The sequence below is a fragment of the Cibotium barometz genome, chromosome 1 (genome assembly GCF_041138505.1).
Source record: "Cibotium barometz isolate CiBa-2024 chromosome 1, ASM4113850v1, whole genome shotgun sequence".
NCBI lineage: Eukaryota > Viridiplantae > Streptophyta > Polypodiopsida > Cyatheales > Cibotiaceae > Cibotium > Cibotium barometz.
This window is the reverse complement of record NC_141046.1, coordinates 24,548,661-24,570,912: the sequence shown is the minus strand read 5'-3', so window position 1 is coordinate 24,570,912 and position 22,252 is coordinate 24,548,661. Positions and strand designations below refer to the sequence as shown.

Genomic DNA, 22,252 nt, shown 5'->3' with positions numbered 1-22,252 from the left:
CACCACGCCACAGTGGGTTAGGCGATCAGCTTCCACATTTACATATGGGCAAGAGATTGTGGAGTATACAGATGCATATACATATCTTGGGGTAGTATTCAGTGGGCCAGTGTTTTCGATGAGGAGAGCAGCAGAGACTAGATTGACTAGAGCACATGCAGCCCTGGGTGGTTTGGAGAGGATGTGTTCGCAGGTTCAGTTTCAGGAACCTCGAACGAAACTTTGGCTTTTTGACACTAGTGACATCAGCTATGCTTTATGGAGTGCAGATATGGGGACCTTCAGTGGGCCATCACAGCGCAGGCGGGTGGAGAGGTATGGAGAGGCCTTTGGTATCTATGATTGCTAGGATTATTAGAGCCAAGGCCGTGGTACCTCATGAGATTATTCGAGCAGAGGTGGCGGCTGCCCCTCTGGTGATTGAGGCTCTTACGAGATCAGTCTCCTACATACATGGCTTGTGGGATCTCCCCCGAGACAGATATGCACGCCTCGCCCTGGAGTCCTCCCGACAGTTAGCTTTACAGGGAGACACGGCTTGTTGGTATGGACAGATGACATCTTGGTTCCAGGCACATGGTTTTAGCATGGACAGATTGCCTCCCTTCCAGTATTCTCTGGAGGCACCCTCTCTCTCTCTCACACGGACAGAGATTACCAGACTCATCCGTCAGGATTTAGTTCAGCTGGACATTAGGAGGACATGGATACAGTCGACCGAGGAGCTGGGCACGAAGATGGCTTTCTACAGAGAGCATTTTCTTCAGCTCACAGCAGATGGTTTTGTGATCAGACCCAGTTACATGGATGTACACTTGTCTCATGCAGTACGATGTGCTATTGGTCATATTCGCACATCCTCACTCACACCAGCTTGAGATTGAGATGGGCCGATATAGAGGTATACCAGCTGAGGCCAGGATATGCCGAGTATGCCATGGGGAGCCAGAGACAAGAGCTGCATTATATATGCCATTGTTCTGCATACTATGAGATACGTGGTCGTTTCCACTGTTTATTCAGAGAGGGTTTTGGACCACTTTCCAGAGTCATGGGGTACCAGGACCAGAGGTGTTTGGGATTGTTCTTGCTTGAGCTGCGGAGACATAGAGATAACCTGCTTAGGCGCACAGAGAGCCAGACTCAGAGGCACATTACAGATTTCTTTAGTTGAGCCATCACTGCGCCAGATGGACCACAGCAGCAGCAGGACATGGATACCGCCCACACCAGGGGTACACTGATTGATCGTGCGATTGAGCTTGGGTGGTCCAGACGCCCACGACTACGGAGGGGGGCATCCCAGCATAGACGGAGGTTGCAGCGGCAGATTCGGATTATTCTTGCGAGGCATGCGGGACACCCAGTCAGGGTGCTGACCACAGAGGATATTGAGGAGATCCGTCAGTGTCCGATGCGGCACATATTATGAGATGGAGGCACCTCCATAGTGTACCCCTCCGTCCCACATGATATTGTATCCCCTCACTATACTCCACTCACCTCCATAGCGTACCCCCCCCCCCCCTCGCTATATTCCAGTTCCAGTTTCATTTTCTAGGTGCCGGTAGTATCATCTTTATTTTTCATTTTCTCGGTTTTTTTATCCAGACATTGTATCAGATCCACCATGATGTAACTTTTGGTCTCATAGGTCATTATGGCCTTTTGAAGACGTTAATATAACATTTCATTTCATTTCATCTCTCTCTCTCTCTCTCTCTCTCTCTCTCTCTCTCTCTCTCTCTCTCTCATAGGATGAGTATGGACAGGCTCCCTCCGTTTCAATATGATGAGGACCATGCGACCATGAGACTCTCTCAGGTGGAGAGGAACCAATTGATATGTCAGGGTTTGATACAGCTATACACACGTCATGCATGGATTGATCCTCCACAGCCTTTTCCTATGAAGAGGCAGCACTACCATGATCATTACTTACAACTCACAAAGGATAGGTTTGTGCAGAGACCGTGAAACCGGCCTTTAGAAAACTTGACGGGCGGTGAACACACTTAATCACACTTTAATCACTTTATGAACTGGAATAAATTTGGAAGAAAAGAAAATATTTAAATGGAGCTAGAGTGCTCCTACACAAGAGACCAATTGGCCCCAAAGCATGGCACCCCCGCAGGTATTTATTTATACTTCAAAGTCGGCGTAGCCCTTGTACAACTCCTGAGAAGATTCCTCCTTGATCCACGGGGAGATCTCCTTCAAGCTTTCACCCAAGATGTGTGTTGTGGAATACAAGATCCTTGGCTTCTTATTTATACAAATTTGGGGGGAAAAGCTATGCTTTTCCCCTTGGAAAAATCTACTAGGGAGGCTTTTACCCAAAAACCATCGAGTAGCTTTTCTTTTCTCTTCTTTTCTTTTCTTTTTTGAAATAATAAGAAAAAAAATTCATGCGCTTTTAGGCTGTCCGGCACTTTTCTCATGCGCTATGTCCGTCGCCTTGCTTTTTGCTGCTCGGCGCTTTCGCTCTTGCGCATGCTTTGCTGCCGCCGGCACTTTGCTGCTGCTGCCCACACTGCACTTCTGCTGGCTGCCCGTGCAGCGCTGCTGCTGACGTGTGCTACGAGTACATGTGCCACGTGGCTAGGCCACGTGTCAGTTGTTGACTAGGCCACGTGTCAACTACTGATTGGGATTTCCCACAAGGTATCTCAGTTGCTTCTCTTGCATCAAGGTAAGAGAAACACACATATACATGCATATGTACATACAAATGAGTACTCATACACACACCAAACATGTATCTGCATCCACACACGTGTACAAACTTACACACATGCATTTACTGGATTAATCATGATTAGTGAATGCTTAAACATGCTTAAAACATGATTACAATGCTTAAGACCAAGAGGTAAAATACTCAGTCTTGTAACATACCCTCCTCTTAAAACAAAGCAATCGTCCTCGATTGTTCATTCAAAGGATCTGCCAACTGAAACAGAACCTAGGAAAGCAACGAGAAAACTATGTCCCGCCAACTAAAACAAAACATAACATAAATCAAGAGCATCCACCTCGTGAATAGTCATGTCTCCCTGGATGCTTTGCCTGCTCTGTTCATGGCCATCCCATAGGACCCACAATCAGCAGTACATCATGTACATGAGTAAACACTGATGCATATCAAACGGAAGTCTAGAATAGGCATCCCCATTCTCTGAAGATATTCGTATATCCATCAATCAAACCGTGTGACTAGTACACACATATCATAGAAATCCCATAGGGAGATATACTGTCAGGACAGTATCTCGGGTGTGATGATAAGAACACCAAGTGTCTTCCAGATCTCATCCAAATGAACTCTGTGACAAAGGAGCGGAGTCACCCCCCCTCTTGAGTAACAGGTAGTACTCCAGAATCCATAGCTAAACCCGTTGAAGCACTTTCTAAGGTAGGCTCCAAACCAAAAGCCTCGAGGTAAAGTTGTAGTATCCTTGGTGAATCTACCAAGTCACCCTCCTCCATCCACTTTGAATCCATAGGTGAATATTTCACAAACTTCACCAGATATCGACGTGAAACTTTCCCTCTCACTTTTCTTTCTTTATGTGCCAAAATCTGTTCTCGTTGTAGAATCTCATGAAGTTCTTCTACCTCTGGTTGGGGCTCATCAACTTGATCTATAAGGCATCGCACCTCTGAAAGGTCTAAGAAGACTCACATGTAATGCATTATGAATCTTCCAGTGATCCGGTAACTGAAGACGGTAGGAAACATCACACATCTTCTCAATCACCTGAAAAGGCCCTTAGTACCCCATACTCAATTTAGGATATAAGCTCTGTTTACCCTTCATTTTCCCGAGTCTAGCCTTCTCAAATCTCAAAAGCACCCAATCACCCAAATCAAAAACCAATGATCGACGGTGTAGGTTTGCTGCTTTCCTATGTTTCACTTGAGTCCTTTGAAGAGCCACCTTGACCTTCTTGTAAGCCTCATCCATATTCTCCACAAAACGATCTACCTCGAAGATCTTATCTTTTGTATGTAGGATCGGCACCTTCCACAATCTCGAAAGGTGCCTTTCCTGTCGAAGTGTGAATGGTGTTGTTGTAAGCAAACTCCACCAAAGGAAGATACTTTTCCCATTGTTCCTTATGATCCGAAACATAACACTTTAGAAGATCCAATACAACTGAGTTGGCAAATTCCGATTGCCCAACTGTTTGTGGATGAAAAGACGATGAGAACTTCAACGAAGTCTTCATGTTCTCGAACAATGCTCTCCAAAATAAACTCGTCATTCAAGGATCTCGATCACTGACAATAGATGTGGGCATCCCATGGTATTTGAAAATATTCGTCAAAAATATCCTCACCATTTCCTCTGCATTAATTTTCTTCCTGATTGGAATGAAGTGAGCTTGTTTGCTGAAACAATCTATGATAGCCAGATGCCATCATTCCCACTCTTTGTCCTAGGAAGGTCGAAGATAAAATCCATAGCAATACTCTCCCACGGTCTATCTGGAACAGGCAAGGGATGAAGTAACCCAGGCGTCTTTTGATGGTCATACTTCACCTTCTGACAAATGATACAATCACGAACAAAAGCATCAACATCCCTGCGCATAGTAGGCCAATAAAAGAATGCCTCCAAAGCCTTCACTATAGCCCCAATACCACGATGGCCTGCATAAGGCGGAGCATGGCATTCTGTCAAAACCTTCTGTCTCAGCTGAGATGTGACACACAATTTGTCATGCATCATCAAGAATCCTTCCTTGAGAGAATAATGATCAACTCACTCTCCTTCAGTCAAATGATCAAAAATCCGCTCAAAATCTGAGTCATGAGCATACTGTTCTCGCATATCATCAAGTTCATGATGATTCTACTCTCATAAGTAATAACATGTCCCTCCTGCATAACAACAGCTCTAATGCTATTCCTGCATGCATCACACTGTACCATAAAAGGTTTATGAAGATCTGGTAAAACCAAGACTGGACCAGTGGTTAGCTTTTCCTTAAGCTTGTTGAAAACTTTCACTTCTTTTACTGTCCATCGGAATTTTACATCTTTCTTGGTCAGGTGACGTAAAGGTGAAGCTATCTCTGCAAAGAATCGGATAAACCTCCTGTAATATGAACAAAGTCCTAAGAAACTTCTCACATCATGTATGGTCTGCAAATCCGGCCAATTCTTTATCCAGTGCACATCCGCCAAGAACCATCCTTCTTTTGTACTGAAAGCACTGGTGAACAATAGGGTAAAGAGCTCGGCTGAATCAACTCTTTGTCCAACAGATCACGCACTTGGCCCATAATCTCTTCTTGTTGGGCTGCACTCACCCTATAGGGTGGCTTATTCGGTGGTGAACTTCCAGGAATCAAATCAATCCCATGATCCTCAAGCTTGGCAGGCGGCAATTCCCCTAGCAAAGCCTCTAAAAAACAATCTTGAAAACCTTTGAAAAAATCCAATCTTTTCTTATCCAACTCAAATAAGTTAGAATCCGTGGTATCCTGATTCTCTTTAACAAACAATAAGTATCCTGATTCTCTTTAACAAACAATAAGTAAACAGAAAGATGTTTCTTTATTAGACGAGAAATGGCCGAAGCCAATACAACAGGAATAGATTCTCCTTTAAGCTTTACATCAAGAGTGTGTTCCTTATTCTTATTGGTAAGAGAGATTTTCCTGTTGAAAGTATCTACTACCGCTTTAACGTAATGGCACAAAGATATACCCAACAAAACATCACAACCCTCCAAAGGCATAATGAAGAAGTTATCCTCTCTGTCCGTGTAAGTCTGCACACTGATATGCAGTTTCCCAATGATCGGTGTAACCTCAGCCGATAAAGAATGGGCGCTACTATCTCCTCAAAAAGATATGAATAGGCAACCATAGCCAAGCCTCCCACAGTCCATCCCATTCAAACAAAATCGCAAACCAACAAGCATAGTTGCCAATTTTTGCTAAATCACCGGCACCACATTTCTGAAGGAGAAATAAGATCTCTACTGCTCCATATCAAATTGCTCTAATTCCTCTTGGTCCTAGGAGTTTTCAAGGGTGCTCTACAAACAAGTGAAGACAGATTTTGATTTGATCAAGTCTACAGTGAGATCCAAGCTCTTCATCAAATTTGCAGGTGACTTTGGTAAAACAGAGATTAAGCATTCAATGCTTGGTCAAATCTTGTGTTTCTTGGCTTAATCCTCTACTAGACTGATTGCTATTGATGGCCTTGAAAGGATTTGAGTTCATTTGAACTCTAAGGCCTCAGACCTGGACTACTCTGTTTTCTACACACAAAACAGAGGATTAATTTACTAATCAATGATTAATCAATATTAATCACTATTTTTTGGTACAATTCAGGATTCAAATTAACCATTAAGTATCTGATACAGATCCCTATAACTTCAGATTGCAATTCGGAGATGGTTTGATACTCCAACCATTCCGTACAGATTTGTTACCCTTGGTTTAATGTAATTTTTGGTGATTTTATGATGATAAATCTGTTGTAATCATCACCTAAACACCAGATTGAGTTGTAAAAGGGTAGCCACTGCCCTTGAATCTTGAAATTGGATCAAGAGTAAGACCCCCTTCACATCATCAATCATGAGTACGGCACAAGAGATAGCCAAATTTAATGGGAAGCAGTTTTACACATGGCAGACAAAAACCATGTATCTGCTCACCTAAACACCTGATTGAGTTGTAAAAGGGTTTGGTCTCTTTCGACTCCTTTGATGCTTTCTTGGAGAAGAGACATTGATCTTTGAATCCTGACATCTGACCAGTAAGCATAGCATATCTAGTTTGAGCATTTTCTATCATCTGAGTCATATTAATAACCTTTGTTTTGATATAATCTCGAAGCTCCTTGGGTAACCCACAGCAGTAAGTCTATATCTGCTCAACCAATGACACGGGCCTAAAGGATGTGACCGGTAGCAGAGCATCCCAAAATTTCTTGTTATGATCTTCCAGACTGTTACAATCTCTGGAATCCAATCGATGCCAAGTTGTCATAACATCCACCTCAAAAGTCGGTGTCAACCATAAGGAAGAGAAGATTTGCTTGAACTCCACCCAAGTGCTAGGTGCTATTCCTTGATGAAGAAGTGTCGACCACTATTGAGAAGCATTACCCTTTAGGCAAGAAGCTGTCTTTCGTACCTTAGATGCCTCTGTGAAATTACCACCCGAAAATGCTGCATCAATCTGTTGAATGAAGGTGAGGGCCTTCAAACGATCCTTTGCACCACTAAAAGTATCAAACTTTACTGCAACACCACCCTCTTTATAATCTTTTGGCTTTTCGCCTTGAACAAGATTATTATAGGGATGTGGTTTAAGAAAAGAATTGCCCACAGCATTAGATTCCATGGCCATCATACCACCTCCCATACCAGGCATACCAAAAGCACTTCTACCACTGCCACCATAAGTTCCATACATACCTTCTGGCATACCTCTATACATACCTCCATGCATACCTGGTTGCATGCCATAGCTCTCAGTCATACCCATGTTGGGTACACCCGTCATGGAATGAAAGACAAAGCCTCCACCAAAGTAACCAAGATGAGAAGTATTGAAAGGGTTTTCATGGATAGGTGGGAAAAAAGAAGAAGAAGATGGCTAAAAATTTGGGTGGATGGGAGTCGAATGTTGGGGCTTAGCTTTCTTCTCAGACCCCTGCCTCCGTGGTTTGGATTCAACTTTGAAGTATCGTGGAAAACGTGAGTCCTTTGCGAGTACCATTAATTCCTCCATCAAACTCTGCATCTTTGCTTCATAGGTGGGATCATCATCTTCAAGCTCTGGCATATCGGAAGGTAGTTCTTGCTCACTTTCCTCGTCTTCATCAAAATAGTAGTCGTCCTCTTCTGAAGATAAATCCTTCATTTCCGCACTAGTTCCAGCCATAGAATGAAATGTGTCGACCACAAGCTCGCACTCTTGAAAAGGTTGACGATGGTCCCGACAACGGAACCTTGAAACCGGCCTTTAGAAAACTTGACGGGCGGTGAACACACTTAATCACACTTTAATCACTTTATGAACTCGAATAAATTTGGAAGAAAAGAAAATATTTAAATGGAGCTAGAGTGCTCCTGCACAAAAGACCAATTGGTCCCAAAGCGTGGCGCCCCCGCAGATATTTATTTATACTTCAAAGTCGGCGAGCCCTTGTACAACTCCTGAGAAGATTCCTCCTTGATCCACGGGGAGGAAATCTCCTTCAAGCTTTCACCCAAGATGTGTGTTGTGAAATACAAGGGCCTTGGCTTCTTATTTATACAAATTTGGGGGGAAAGCTATGCTTTTCCCCTTGGAAAAATCTTTTCTTTTCTTTTCTTTTTTTTTAAATAATTTAAAAAAAAATACATGCGCTTTTAGGCTGTCCGGCGCTTTTCTCATGCGCTCTGTCCGTCGCCTTGCTTTTTGCTGCTCGGCGCTTTCGCTCTTGCGCATGCTTTGCAGCCACTGGCACTTTGCTGCTGCTGCCCACGCCGCGCTTCTGCTGGCTGCCCACGCTGCGCTGCTGCTGGCTGCCCATGCTGCGCTTGTTGTGTTCCACAAGCTGGCCAAGTGCCATTGCCTGCATCCGCCACGTGTGCCACGAGTATATGTGCCACGTGGCTAGGCCACGTGTCAGTTGATTGGGCCACATGTCAACTACTGATTGGGCTTTCTCACAAGGTATCTCAGTTGCTTCTCCTGCATCAAGGTAAGAGAAACACACATATACATGCATATGTACATACAAATGAGCATGAACAAACATGTACTCATACACACACCAAACATGTATCTGCATCCACACACGTGTACAAACTTACACACATGCATTTACTGGATTAATCATGATTAGTGAATGCTTAAACATGATTACAATGCTTAAGACCAAGAGGTAAAATACTCAGTCCTGTAACAGACCGGGGTACATGGATGTATATATGTCTCATGCCATGCGCACTACTATTGGGCAGCTTCGGGTATCTTCACACACTCTAGAGCTAGAGACAAGGAGAGCTACAGGAGCCCCGAGGGAGACACGTATCTGCAGATTGTGACACATAGAGGTGGAGACAAAGGAGCATTAAGTTTGCCATTGCCCAGTATACTATGAGATTCGGGGGAGATACCATTGTCTCTTCAGAGAGGGATTTGGTCCACTCGGCAGAGTTATGCAGTTTCATGATTAGAGATGCTTGGGGGGATTTTTGATGGAGTTCAACGTCATAGAGAGCGGCTATTACAGCAGCTCCCACAACAGAGGGATACTACATGTCAGACACGGATCACTACCTTCTTCCAACCACTCAGTGGTGGGACATCCTCCATAGCTCCTTCGGTCCAAACCCGGGTCACTCGGAGACGCACTATCTCGACATCTACTAGTAGAGGAGTGACATCAGCCTGAGCGAGAGAGCTACAATCCAGGAGACGCCCCCATCCACCTCGCCCTCACCCCACAGGTCTCCACCACACACAGATTGATGAGATCTTGAGGAGACATAGCAAAGAGGACAGACCCCAGACTGATCTAGCACAGATTGGGAGATATCTTGCCCCTAACCCGATGTATGACAACCTACACCCAGTCATTGGCACCGGTTGGAGCTAGTTGCTTTATTGGATGTATTTAGCCCCCTCTCTCCCACCCACCGCACAGTAGTTAACCGGAGCCCTGTATGTGATTTACCTCACACATTATAGCGTACTTTGTACTTTTTTTTCCTTTTGTATCCATTTGATGACAAGACATGGTAATGATGAACACAAGTTTTGTCTCATAGGCCGTTTTTTGCCTTTAAAAGACGTTAATAAAATCTCTCTCTCTCTCTCTCTCTCTCTCTCTCTCTCTCTCTCTCTCTCTCTCTGCCTAACAACGACAGCTATATGATGTGCCAAACCAGCCTATACCACAAATGTCACACATCCCTCATCATCTTATCTCTTTTATTCCCCCAATGTCACTAGGGCTCTTAAAAAGCTGCATAATGGGAGAGCAAAAGATCACGAGGATCTACGCGTAGATCATTTCACCCACGAGCACAACGTATTGGCTCCCATTCTTGCCGATCTTTTTAACAGAGCACTTTGTGAAGTGCTTCCCACCCTCCTGGACTACCAACACCATTGTCCCCATCCACAATACGACGCTTGCAGGAGCTCCAGTTCTCACATGTGATTATATGGGGTGTGATGGCACTATATGAGGCAGTACTCGACCAAGTATGTGCACCCGGTGGGACCTCGGGAGATATATGTAGCACTATTAGGGTTACCCAGGGCTGCCCACTCTCACCTACACTCTTTGGCCTATACATTGATGAGATCGCAATATTTGTGGATAGTTTCAGAGGTAGAGGTTCACCATTGGCTTAGACAGTAGGACCCATATTGCTATATGCTGACAACATTGTCTTGATCTCAGATTCAGCCGATGCGTTGGCCAAATTTTGCAGGGAGAGAGACCTTGCGGTGAATTTGGGCAAAAAAAAGGTTACGGTCTTCAACACATCTTATGCAGTCGTCTCACGATTTTCTTTTCATATACAAAATTGCCGAGTGGAGATTGTGCAGAAGTATGTGCATCTAGGAGTCACTTTTGCAGGCCCTTTGTTTTGCATGACCACAACTGCCACTGACTGATTTGCAAGGGGGGCACGCCTCCCTAGCCCGTATGGAGAGACAGTGTTTCCAAGCACATTTCCAAGAACCCCGCACTAATTGTTGGCTCTTTGATACTCTAGTACGACCAACGGCTATGTATCGTGCAGCCCTTTGGGGGCCAGGCCTAGGGATGGATCAATAGAGAAGCATATAGTGGCTACAGGTGATGATGTTGTCACGCATGATCAGGAGTAAGCCATCTGTACCACATGACATTCTACATGCAAAGTTTGGGGTGGCCCCACTGGTTACAAATCCCCTTTTTCAAACTATCACTTATATTCAGCATGTATACACGCTTGACAAAGATCGCCTCCCACAACTAGCACTACAGTCCTCTATGCAATCGAGGAAACAGGCCTATGGTTTATGGGATACAGGTCTTTGGTTTATCGGATACAGGTCTTTGGTTTCATGTGGAAAGCATGTCTTTGGATTCATGTGAAAAGGTTGTAGTTTCTCGAGGTTACATGCAAGCTGTGACTGTAGGAAAGAACATATGGTTTGGTATAGCCCTGCTGCTGTTTGGGAAAGGGTTTGAGGGATCCATGGTAGAGATGGAGAAGACCTTTTCAAGCAAGGAGGTGTTGTACACGTGTGCCTTCTCTATGGTATGCTATGTTGTGATAACAGAGTTCTTATTTGGAAGTCTTGGGTGAAACTATAAGGGATCCTATTGGTGGAGGATTCTACAAGTTGTACTTTGTACTCAAATTTGATCGAGTAAAGAAATACCGCAAGGGACGCCACTGCGTTTTGGGGCCAATTGGTGTCCGTGTAATTTTTGCAGGAGCATTCTTGCTCCCCTTGTTTGTTTCCTTTTCCAGGTCCCCATGGGTGATGAAGTGTTTTGAGTGCGAGTGTTTGTTTCACCGCCCGTCAAATTTCTGAAGGCCAGTTTCAATGTTCCTGCAACAAGGGATAGTGGGCTAGCTTTGCTCACTGCATCTAAGGAGTTTGTTTCTCCTGTTGCCTTGCCTTCAGTTTCTATGCATACTTCTCCTTGCCAAGATGATATCTCTGGTAATGTTTTTGAGAACGACAATGGGCTATCTTTGTTCATAGCTTCTGTGGGGGATTACTCTCCTATTGCTTCGCCTCCAACTCTTTCTTCGACACCCAATGACCAGGATGTCTTGCTGGTCCCTTCACCTTCTATGGAGGAGCCTGTTTCTACGTTGTGTGATGCTATTGAGGAGGCTACTACTACTTAAGTTACCACTACTGTGAATGTTCCTATTTCCCTTACTCTGTGTGAGGATTCTGGTTTGTGGTCAGGTGTGTCCGTGTGACCGTGCCTGGGGTATAGTGGTACTTCCAGGGATTGAAGGATTGGGATTTGGATTTGGTTGGGCTTGTGGAGTACCGACATCAGTTTTGAGAGGGGACAGTTGAGTTCTTACATCTGGCGATGCCGACCTTCGAGGAGGGTGCTATTGTACAACATTTGGCTACTCTTGGTACAGAGTTAGAGCAGATGAACTATATTTCTTTTGAGGGTATTATCTTCTTGGAGCTACAGGCTTCTAGGGATTTCTGTGGCACTGTGTTACATTTGGGTTTGGCACCGATATTTGGAGCAGCACGACGCAACCTACATCGTTGTTTTCTTCTAGAGGAGCAATGTACCTGGCAGCTTGTTCTGTTGCTTTTGTAGCTGAGTTGCTGTGGAGACTGCTTGTGGAGCTTTCTTGGTACCTGTTGTTGCTGCATTCTTTTGTCTTTGACAGAGGGCAACTTCTTCTGCTTCTCAGAGTATGTTCAGCATCTGGTGTTGAGAGGGGGTGTTAGCACATTCATCCCTAGTTTCTGCCCATTTTTGGTGTCCTTTTGGTCCCTTTTGCATGGCCCTCTATTGTGGGCTGGCCACCCCTATTTTACATATTTTTCTGGGATTTTTCCTAGCCCATTTGGTATTTTTCCAATCGGCGAGCTACTCAACTCCAGTCGGCCAACCCTCCTCACCTATAAATAGGTGGGGTTGGCCTCTCACTTTTCATTCAGTCTTGTACATATTCTGCTCCCTCACTTATGAGACTATCTCTATCTCTTGCTTGGGACTGTTTTGCTTCAGTATATTCAGCATAGTTGCTCCATATCTCTCTCTCTCTTGCACTCTCTATTCAGCACACTCTAGTGCCCCTTTGCTTCCGCTCTCTGCACTCTTTCACTACATTGATGAGATCTGGAGCTTCACTTACAAATTAGGCAGGGCTGGTCCCACAAAGGCAAGCATATTGATCCCCATACTACTTTATGCAAATGACATTGTCCTCTTCTCAGATTTAGACAAGGCCCTTCAGAGACAGTTGGATGCCTTACACGACTTCTCCAGTCAACGGGACCTCTTTGTTAACCTTGGAAAAACCAAGATAATGGTCTTCAATACTCCCCGCCCCTTCACATCCAGAGGGTATCCAGTGGAGATTGTCTCATACTATGTCTACCTTGGTGTCACTTTCAATGGCCCATGCTTCCTGCAGCACATCCCAGAGTGACACAGGGATATGCCACCTTGGCCTTCTTTGAGCCCAAGTGTTTCCAAGTACATTTCCAAGAGCCCTGGATGAAGGGTTGGCTTTTTGACACCCTCGTCACACCAGCCTTGATGTGTGGAGCAACCTTCTCGGGCCAGATTTATCCAATGAGGATTGGCGGCGAGTTGAGAGGCCCCAAATCATGATGTTTTCCCCTATGATCTGCAGCAAACCAGCAGTCCCACACCAGATTATCCAAACAAAGTTTGTTGCAACCCCGATGACAGCGGATACACTCTTCCAAACAATCACATACCTCCATCGATGCGCATCAGTCACATGGATCCCCACAGGTACCCGATGCTTGCCTTGGAGTCCTAGAGACATCTAGAACTTGAGGGCCACCCTGGAGTATGGTATGCCTTAGTTTCCACTTGGTTCCCAGTATATGGGCTCCGCATGGACCGCCTACCACCCCTTCAGTACAGTTTGCCCTTTTTTTCGGCTCTCTCATGAGGATACCAACCGGGTTATCCGGTTAGATCTTCTCACCCTCTACACCCATTGCACATGGATCTCACCTTCGAAGCTCCCAACAAAGATGCAATTCTACAGAGATCACTTCCTCATGCTCACTGAGAATGGATTCATCCAGCAGCCTGGTTACCTAGCTGTTCACGTAAATTAAGTACAGAGAATTTCCCTCAAAAGAGCTCTAGATTTGTTTCCACCTCAAAATTTAGGACTCTACAAATTTGGCTAAAGAAAAAAAAACGAAGGCAAACAAAATATAACCATTGGCTATTAAAACTCTTAATCTGCTGAACGTGAGGGACATGGCTAGAGTCCAAAAACACCAAAGTGAAGGACCAACTAGAGTAAGTAGACTCTAGTAAGATGTGTTGTGGTTTCTTACATTTTGTGACTAGTACTTTTGCAGATAGGGACAAGCATTTGTATGATGACGTTTATCTAAATCGATCGAGTATATTTTCCACACTAAGAAAGGAAATCAACAAATGCAAAGCAAGATCAAGCATACATAATTCCATTTGTAAAATTAACGTTACTTCACTAAAAATTGACAAATGCAAAGCAATCTCAGGAAAGACAAATTACATTCTTTTTTTCGAAGGAACAAATGCCTCTAGTAGGTTTTACTTTTGAGTTCTCAAACTCCAAGGAGAATAAAGAAATTGAACGGCAAGTCAAGTATATATAGGTGAATATTTTGTACCAAATTGCATGGGTACCATGCAGTCATTTACCAAGGCCAATTTCTTCATTAAATCAATGGACTTTAACCATGAATCATGCAATTCAAGGTTCCCATTGGGTAAAACTTAAAAGGAAGAAAAACACTGCCAGAGAAAGGAACTAGCATCAGGCTAATAATCACCTGGAGAACGATTGGCAGCTGTTCTGGCGGTTTTTTCCTTTCAGCTCCATGGTCTAGCCATACTTCGAACGCTGTTAATTGCTCAGTGAAAAAGGGACTTGGCTGCAACCATGACAATATGAGTCAAAAACACGTCACAGATACCAAACTGAAGATTTCAAAGAACAAGTGCAAGAATGTTACACACCCTCCAACCCCACACCCCCACATCTTGATCTCATAATGTTAACTCCAAACACAGAACTTTCAAAGATGCAAATCACAGGTTCTACAATGGAGTTCAGAAAATGCCAAGCAAGAATCATTCCACTATTTGCCATTTCCACATCTTGCAGAAATCAACACTGTACATTGAATTCAGCTGAGTCATTCAACAATGCAGGAAGCTGAGAAAGGCAGATCTCGGCGGCCATATCCCAAGCGTGCCTACAAAGACACCATAAAGAAAGCTTGTATTTATTGGTAGTTTCAATGTAACCCAGAACCAAGATGAGAAGCATCATTTTGCTAAAATAAAAAGCATTCCTTTCTGCATGTTATGCTTACCACATGGGGTGCTGATGGGTAGGCGGTAGGCGGGGATATGATAAAGGAGAGCAATTTGCTGCTCGCATAATCCTCTCAGCCAGTAGAAAGTTCCGAAACAAACTTGCAACGAGAAGATCTTGACGAAACAGCCGCTGAAACAGGTCTGCAGAAGTTGCAATCCAATTCAGGCAGCATTATCAATGAGGGGTGACACCCATGGAAACCTCACAAAAGATTGTTGCAAGGCTGTACCTCTTGGAAGGACATTCCATGCAATAGTGTCTGTAATGGCTGTGAAAATCCAGTTCAACTCTCCTAAAGGTGTCTTGCGATCATTCTGCCTTCCTGGAATCTTGTCAATAAGATCAGGATCGAGAGAATCTCGAAGCAATGATCTTGGGCAAAACCTATGTGGCATGCAACCAATTCTATCAAGCACAGAAAATCCCATCTATATGCCTTCATAATGCAACAAAAAACCAACACACTTGTACAAACACAACTCCACCACAACATAATCAAAATGCCCATATCTTGATATACAAATAAAAAGTTCATGTTATTTCCCAAACTCGAAAAAAACCAAAGTGTGACCTTGGCTCCTTTAAAGTCACCTCACAAATCTTCAAATCATCAACTCCATCATGCATAGCACAGACTATGTGCTCTGACATCTCTCTCTCTCTCTCTCTCTCTCTCTCTCTCTCTCTCTCTCTCTCTCATTGAGCTCCACAAACACAGGGACACCTTGTGGAGAGAGCTTCGGCAACAGCCACCCTGCCCCCTCCCTCGCCAGCCAACCAGCACCAGTTTCTTCCGGACATAGGAGGTTGAGGACACCGACATATTGGATCTTGTGGACCCTCCACGAGCTGCTTTGGACCTACCACGACCAAGAGGAGTTACCTCAGACCGAGCCTCTGCACTCCAGCGTGCCCGTCGCCCTCGCCCCCTTGGTCGTCCACGATCACCTCATCACCTCCAGATCCAAGACATGCTCCACCGCCATCGAGCTACCTTTCCACGTGACATAGCTGAGGGAGACGTCTCACCCATACACATTAGCCCCATGCTTGATATTTTGGAGAGTGGTATACCATCTACTCGGAGCTGATGCCGCTCTCATGTTTCTACGTTCTTAGTATTCCATGATGAGTTTCCATGGACAGTTTTGTATCACCCCAACGAGAGAGCTATGTTTATGTTTTCCTTCTATTTTGTTTTCCATTCCATGATGAGATATGGTATGGACATTATTGTATCACTTTGGTCTCATAGACCCATTGGGTCTTTAGTAGACGCTTTCTCTCTCTCTCTCTCTCTCTCTCTCTCATGCCATGGATTCATCCAGCAGCAGCCAGGCTACTTAAGTGTTCACATGTCCCATGCCATGCGGATTGCGATTGGCTAGCTGCCAGATACGGGTTTCATCCCAACGCCTCAAAGTGGAAACGGGGAGAGTTGAGCGCATCTTCAAATCTGGGGAGCTCATATGGAGACCCACCATGGAGGAGAGGGTAATGGCCTTCAAACTCTCTCTCTCTCTCTCTCTCTCTCTCTCTCTCTCTCTCTCTCTCGTGTGAATGCATCCTCACTCTCTAATCCCAACTCCTTGGAAGGTTATGGCATTCACTCACTCCCTCTAATCTCAACTCCTACCCCTCTCTCTGTCACCAGGAGGTGAAACTTTTTGCAGTTGTTTTCTTTATTTACATTTCTTTATAAATATATATTTTTCTTTTCTTTCTCTTTGGTTGCTGTTGTTTTCCCCCGGGATCTCTTGGAAGGGCTTGGGCCATTGCAATGTCAGAATGGGTCAGCCAGTGGGACTTTGGACCAGTGGTTGGCTAAGCCTGAGAACTGCACTGAAAGATGAAGGACAGTGTCCAGGACATGGGCATTGAAAGATGGACAGTGTCCAGGACATGGGCACTGAAAGATGAATGACAGTGTCCAAGACATGGGCACTGAAAGATGAAGGACAGTGTCCAGGACATGGGCACTGAAAGATGAATGACAGTGTCCAAGACATGGGCACTGAAAGATGAAGGACAGTGTCCAGGACATGGCCACTGAATGAGGGTATAGGCCAGTTTACACTAGTAAGTGGCCGCCACCGAAATGTGAATGTATCTTGAATTCTAAGCAAATTCTGAAGTGACCATAGTGGTCAAAGATGGTCAGGAGACCAGAAGGAATGCAGATGACATCATCCCTAAAATTTAGGGAACTGCTATTTTTGACAGTGTCGGAATTGAAAAGTGTTCGCGTCAGTTTGTGCGGAATGTCAAGGGGACCAAAAGCTGGCAAAGGACTGTTGTTAGTATGTGAACCAGTCAGGAGATTTTTAGCCTGGAAGATTGCATGTGGAAAAGGCTTAAAAATGTGCCAAGTGTCAAATTTTGGTACATTTTCCTCATTGAGAAGAGGGAAGCGTGGGAAATTGGGAAAGGAGCATATTTGCAGGAATCGTGTGGTTTTGTTGCAAGAAAAAAACAGCTATGGTGGTGCACTCCCTTGCCCTACAACTCAAGAATTGAGGGTTGAGCTTGCTCCCCACCGCCTCTTTCTCTCTTTCTCTCTCTTGCAGACTATGGAAATGCTTTCATCAGATAAAATCAGGTACAATTGTGTGAATTTCATGCTTATATGCAAAGGCTAGTTGCCTCCTTGAACAGGAACAGGTGTAGTTGGTTCCTACACCAAAGCAGGGACAGAAGAGGGTAATAACCTCTTCAAAACAATGCTGTTTCAGCACTGTTTAGGTGCTGTTTTTGGGCTGTTATGTTGCCCGGTTGATGCCAAAATGCAGTAGGACTTTGCTAAAGTCCTCGAGGACAGTACAAGGGTTATTTTGGGCTGAAAACAGAGCTGAAAACAGGCCTGTGCAGAAAATTACAGCAAGCTGAATTGTGATGTTTTGGACTCCATTGGGTAGCTTGATGCCTATGGAAGTGTGCCTGTCAGTTGGGATTCATTCTGAGATGTTATGGAACAGTTTTACTGCAGTTATGCTGGCAAATTTCTCCTAGAATTTGTAAAATTCAGCTGATGCAAGTAGAGTGCTTTGTTGCACTTGTGCTTTGTAATTTCCAACCTTTTAACAATAAAGAAATACCGCAAGGGGCGCCGGACTTCGGGGCCAATGTGTTGTTGAGCGAGGGAGCGAGGATTCTGTGAATGTGTGTCTCAGTAAGTCCAGGTTATTTGTGAATGAATTACCGCTTTATGTGTCCATAGACCGGTTTTACTCTCTCTCTCCCTCCATGCTAGTGGAGGCACTCTTTCAGACAGTGACATTTATTTAGCGGGTTAGGCACATGCACCTAGATAGATTACCAAGACAAGCCCTAGAGTCATCAGAGCAACAACATCAAGGCGACAGTCATGGTATGCAAAGGTTTTACAGTGGTTTTCACTACATGGTATGAGTATGGACAGGCTCCCTCCATTTCAGTATGATGAGGACCATCCGACCATAAGACTCTCCCATGTGGAGAGGAAGCGATTGATACGTCAGGATCTGATATAGCTATACACACATCATACATGGATTGATCCTCCTCAGCCTCTTCCTGTGAAGAGGCAGCACCACCACGATCATTTCATACAGCTCACAGAGGATGGGTTTGTGCAGAGACCGGGGTACATGGATGTATATATGTCTCATGGCATGCGCACTACTATTCGGCAGCTTCAGGTATCTTCACACACTCTAGAGATAGAGACAAGGAGAGCTACAGGAGCCCCGAGGGAAACACGTATCTGCAAATTGTGCCACATAGAGGAGAAGATAGAGGAGCATTATGTTTGCCATTGCCCAGTATACTATGAGATTCGGAGGAGATACCACTGTCTCTTCAACGAGGGATTTGGTCCACTTAGCAGAGTTATGCAGTTTCATGATCAGAGATGCTTGGGAGGATTTTTGATGGAGTTACGACATCATAGAGAGCGGCTATTACAACAACTCCCACAACAAAGGGATACTACATCTCAGACACGGATCACTACCTTCTTCCAACCACTCAGTGGTGGGACATCCTCCACAGCTCCTTCGATCCAAACCCGGGTCACTCGGAGACGCACTATCTCTACATCTACTAGTAGAGGAGTGACATCAGCCCAAGCGAGACAGCTGCGATCCAGGAGACGCCCCCGTCCACCTCGCCCTCGCCCCCCAAGTCTCCACCAGACACAGATTGATGAGATCTTGAGGAGACATAGCAGAGAGGCCAGACCCTAGACTGATCTAGCACAGATTGGGAGATATCTTGCCCCTAACCCGATGTATAGCATACTACACCCCCAATCATTGGCACCGATTGGAGCTAGTTGCTTTATTGGATGTATTTACCCCCCCTCCCTCCCACCCACCCCACAGTAGTTAACCAAAGCCCTGTATGTGATTTACCGCCACATTATAGAGTACTTTGTACTTTTTTTTTCTTTTGTATCCATTTGATGTCCATTGAGACATGGTGATGATGTACACAGGTTTTGTCTCATAGGCCGGTTTTTGGCCTTTAGAAGACGTTAATAAAATCTCTCTCTCTCTCTCTCTCTCTCTCTTTCGTGAAATGGTGTTTTATATTATATGTAAAATGTACATCAGCCACATGGCTCACACACAACCTATGGCCCCAAACAAAACCCCCACAAAAGATCCTCTAAAGGATCATGACCATGCAAACCTGTACACTAATAAGAAAGCCTCCTAGGCAAATAAGCATCCAAGATAAAAGCATCAAAGATGAGCCAGCTGAGCCGCCGTAGACCATAACGAAATAACATCTGCATCCAGTAGCTGAGCTGAGAGAAGAGAAGAAAACTGCCAAAGCAGCAAACCGCGGATACGTAGAATGTGCCCATGTATTCCAGACAAGGAATCAAAAATGAACCCATTCCGTGTAGTCCAAATATGCCAAAGTCCTGTCCATCTAAGGAAATGGAATATCACAAGGTGACTGTCTGAAGTAATGACTTGAGGACAAATCCCAAATATCCACTGATGAGCCAAAACAGTAGACCTCTCTACTGCCTCCCAAACGCGAGAGACAAAAGACCAAATCTAACGGGCCACTGGACAACTCATGAACAGATGCATAACTGTTTCAGTGCATGTCGTGCAGAAGAAGCAAGAGGCCAGTGTAATTTTACGACGGCTCAGCTGATCCCGTGTAGGTAACCCTCCCACCAACATCCTCCAAATGAAAACCTTACCTTGGTAAGGGAGTTTAGACTGCCAACCACGCATAAGAGTTTTCTGCCACCATGATTTAGACTTGTGCAATCCCCACACCTTATTGGCCTTGGCTGAAACCCAATCTTTCTCTCATACAAGCTTATGATAGACCTGGTTAGTTGAGAGTGATATCAAGTCACCAGATTTACATAGTGCCCAATCAAGCCAAGGCTGATCTGCAGATGGCCGAGGCAATGGAGTAAAAGGCTCAATTGCATGCATGATGTCAACCCATAGTGGCTGAAATGTCCGAGGAACCCTAAAGTGCTGCCGAATACGACAAAACGAATATGGCCTGTCACGACCAGGTATCACAGCATCTCGGATTCTAACCAAGCCTAGCCTGACCATGCGGTTGAGTCGTATGCGTGAAGCATCTCTGTCTGGCCAAACAATAACACGCGACTCCACAAATGTTTCGAACTGCAAAGAGTTCAAAAGTAGTCTTTCATGACCAGGATCCCACCGAGCCAACATTAGAACTTCATGCCAAGAAAGGAGAATATGTGATAAAATGTTGATGAGCGAATACGGACAGGATGAGCCGCATTCACAATGTCCCACCATGAGGCATGCACACGTGTCCACCCATGTGACAATCCCTCCAACTCAATCAAGTCACGAGCCATGAATACCCAAGGCTGCTCCTGCAAACACATATCCTGAAAAAGCGCCCACCTACGCGCCACCATATGCAAGCGGACATCCAGTAAAGCAGCCCCACCCATTCTTTTGGGCGTCGTAATGTGATTCCAAGCTATCCATGTTTGACCCATAATATTTCCTTGCCTCTTCCACAGCATAAACCGAATGGGAGCAACCAAACGGATGAGAGATTTGTGCGTCCAAGGTAGCAAAGACAAAAAATAGGAAATCATGCTAAGCATAATAACCTGAGCTACCTTAACCCTCACATGCATAGGCCACCCTTGAGCTTTCCAATACACAAATTTATCGGAGATCCGAGCAGAAATCCAAGCAAGAAGCGCTTGGGGGTCCACATCCACACCCACCGGATATCCAAGATGACGAACAATGTCTCCTGTATGCACCACACGGCCTCACCACCCTAATGCCTCAAGATCAAATTCCGTGCATACAATGAGGGCTGATTTTGTTGAGTTTATTTTCAGCCCAGAAGCCAATGCAAAATTATTCCAAGCTTCCATTGCTCGATCTATATTGGCTTTTTCGGCCCTGAGAAACATAAAAGTGTCATCCGCAAGGGCTTGAGCAACCAATTGCTTGCCATGAGGGAGGTGCAAACCAACCACTTCACCATGCGATGCCATAGCATCTAGGCGAGATAACATAGGATGAGTGGCAATGGCAAAGAAAAGAGGGCTAAGAGGACAGCCCTGCCAGAGAGAACGGGTGAGAGAAATACCATCCGAAAGTCCTCCATTGAGCATAATCCGCGTGATAGAGCCACAGCCAAGTAAATGCACCAAATTAGCCATTTTGGGACCAAAGCCCATGGCTGTCATTAACTGAGAAAGGAAAGACCAGCTGACATGATCAAAAGCTTTTTCAAGATCCAGCTGCACCATCACAATATCTTGCTTCTTTGCCTTGGCATAATCCACTCCAATTTGAACATTAAGAATATTATGCAAAATATTCTTGCCATGCACAAATCCATATTGATATGGATGAACAAGAGTAGGAAGCACCTTCTGCAAGGTAAAAATCTCTGTAAAGATTTTATACATAATACGCATAAGTGAGATCGGGCGCCATTGAGCCAAAGAAGTAGGCGAAGGGACTTTGGGCAACAAACGAAGTATGCCCAACTTCCAATCGGCAGGCATATATCCCTCATCCCAAACCCTTTGACAAATAAGCGTCAAAGGCTCTGCAAGCTGATCAGCATATGTCCGGGAAAACTCATTTGTCAAACCATCCCAACCAGGGCTCTTTCCCA

General features: G+C 44.8%; 1 protein-coding gene across 11 annotated transcripts in view; it reads right to left on the bottom strand.

Annotated features, from left to right (window-relative positions):
- The window catches only part of LOC147641769 (regulatory-associated protein of TOR 1-like), a 118,069-nt gene that overhangs the window by 56,360 nt on the left and 39,457 nt on the right, over nucleotides 1–22,252 (bottom strand). For all 11 annotated transcript variants that reach the window (XR_015266042.1, XM_086799253.1, XM_086799272.1 and 8 more), the window contains 4 exons: nucleotides 15,336–15,490; nucleotides 15,102–15,246; nucleotides 14,906–14,981; nucleotides 14,556–14,657 (listed from right to left, as the gene is read on the bottom strand). Coding sequence is in view for 10 of the 11 variants with exons in the window: in XM_086799253.1 (XP_086655379.1) it covers nucleotides 14,556–14,657; nucleotides 14,906–14,981; nucleotides 15,102–15,246; nucleotides 15,336–15,490 (478 nt within the window). In the remaining variant the exon portion in view is untranslated. The remainder of the gene's footprint in view (nucleotides 1–14,555; nucleotides 14,658–14,905; nucleotides 14,982–15,101; nucleotides 15,247–15,335; nucleotides 15,491–22,252) is intronic.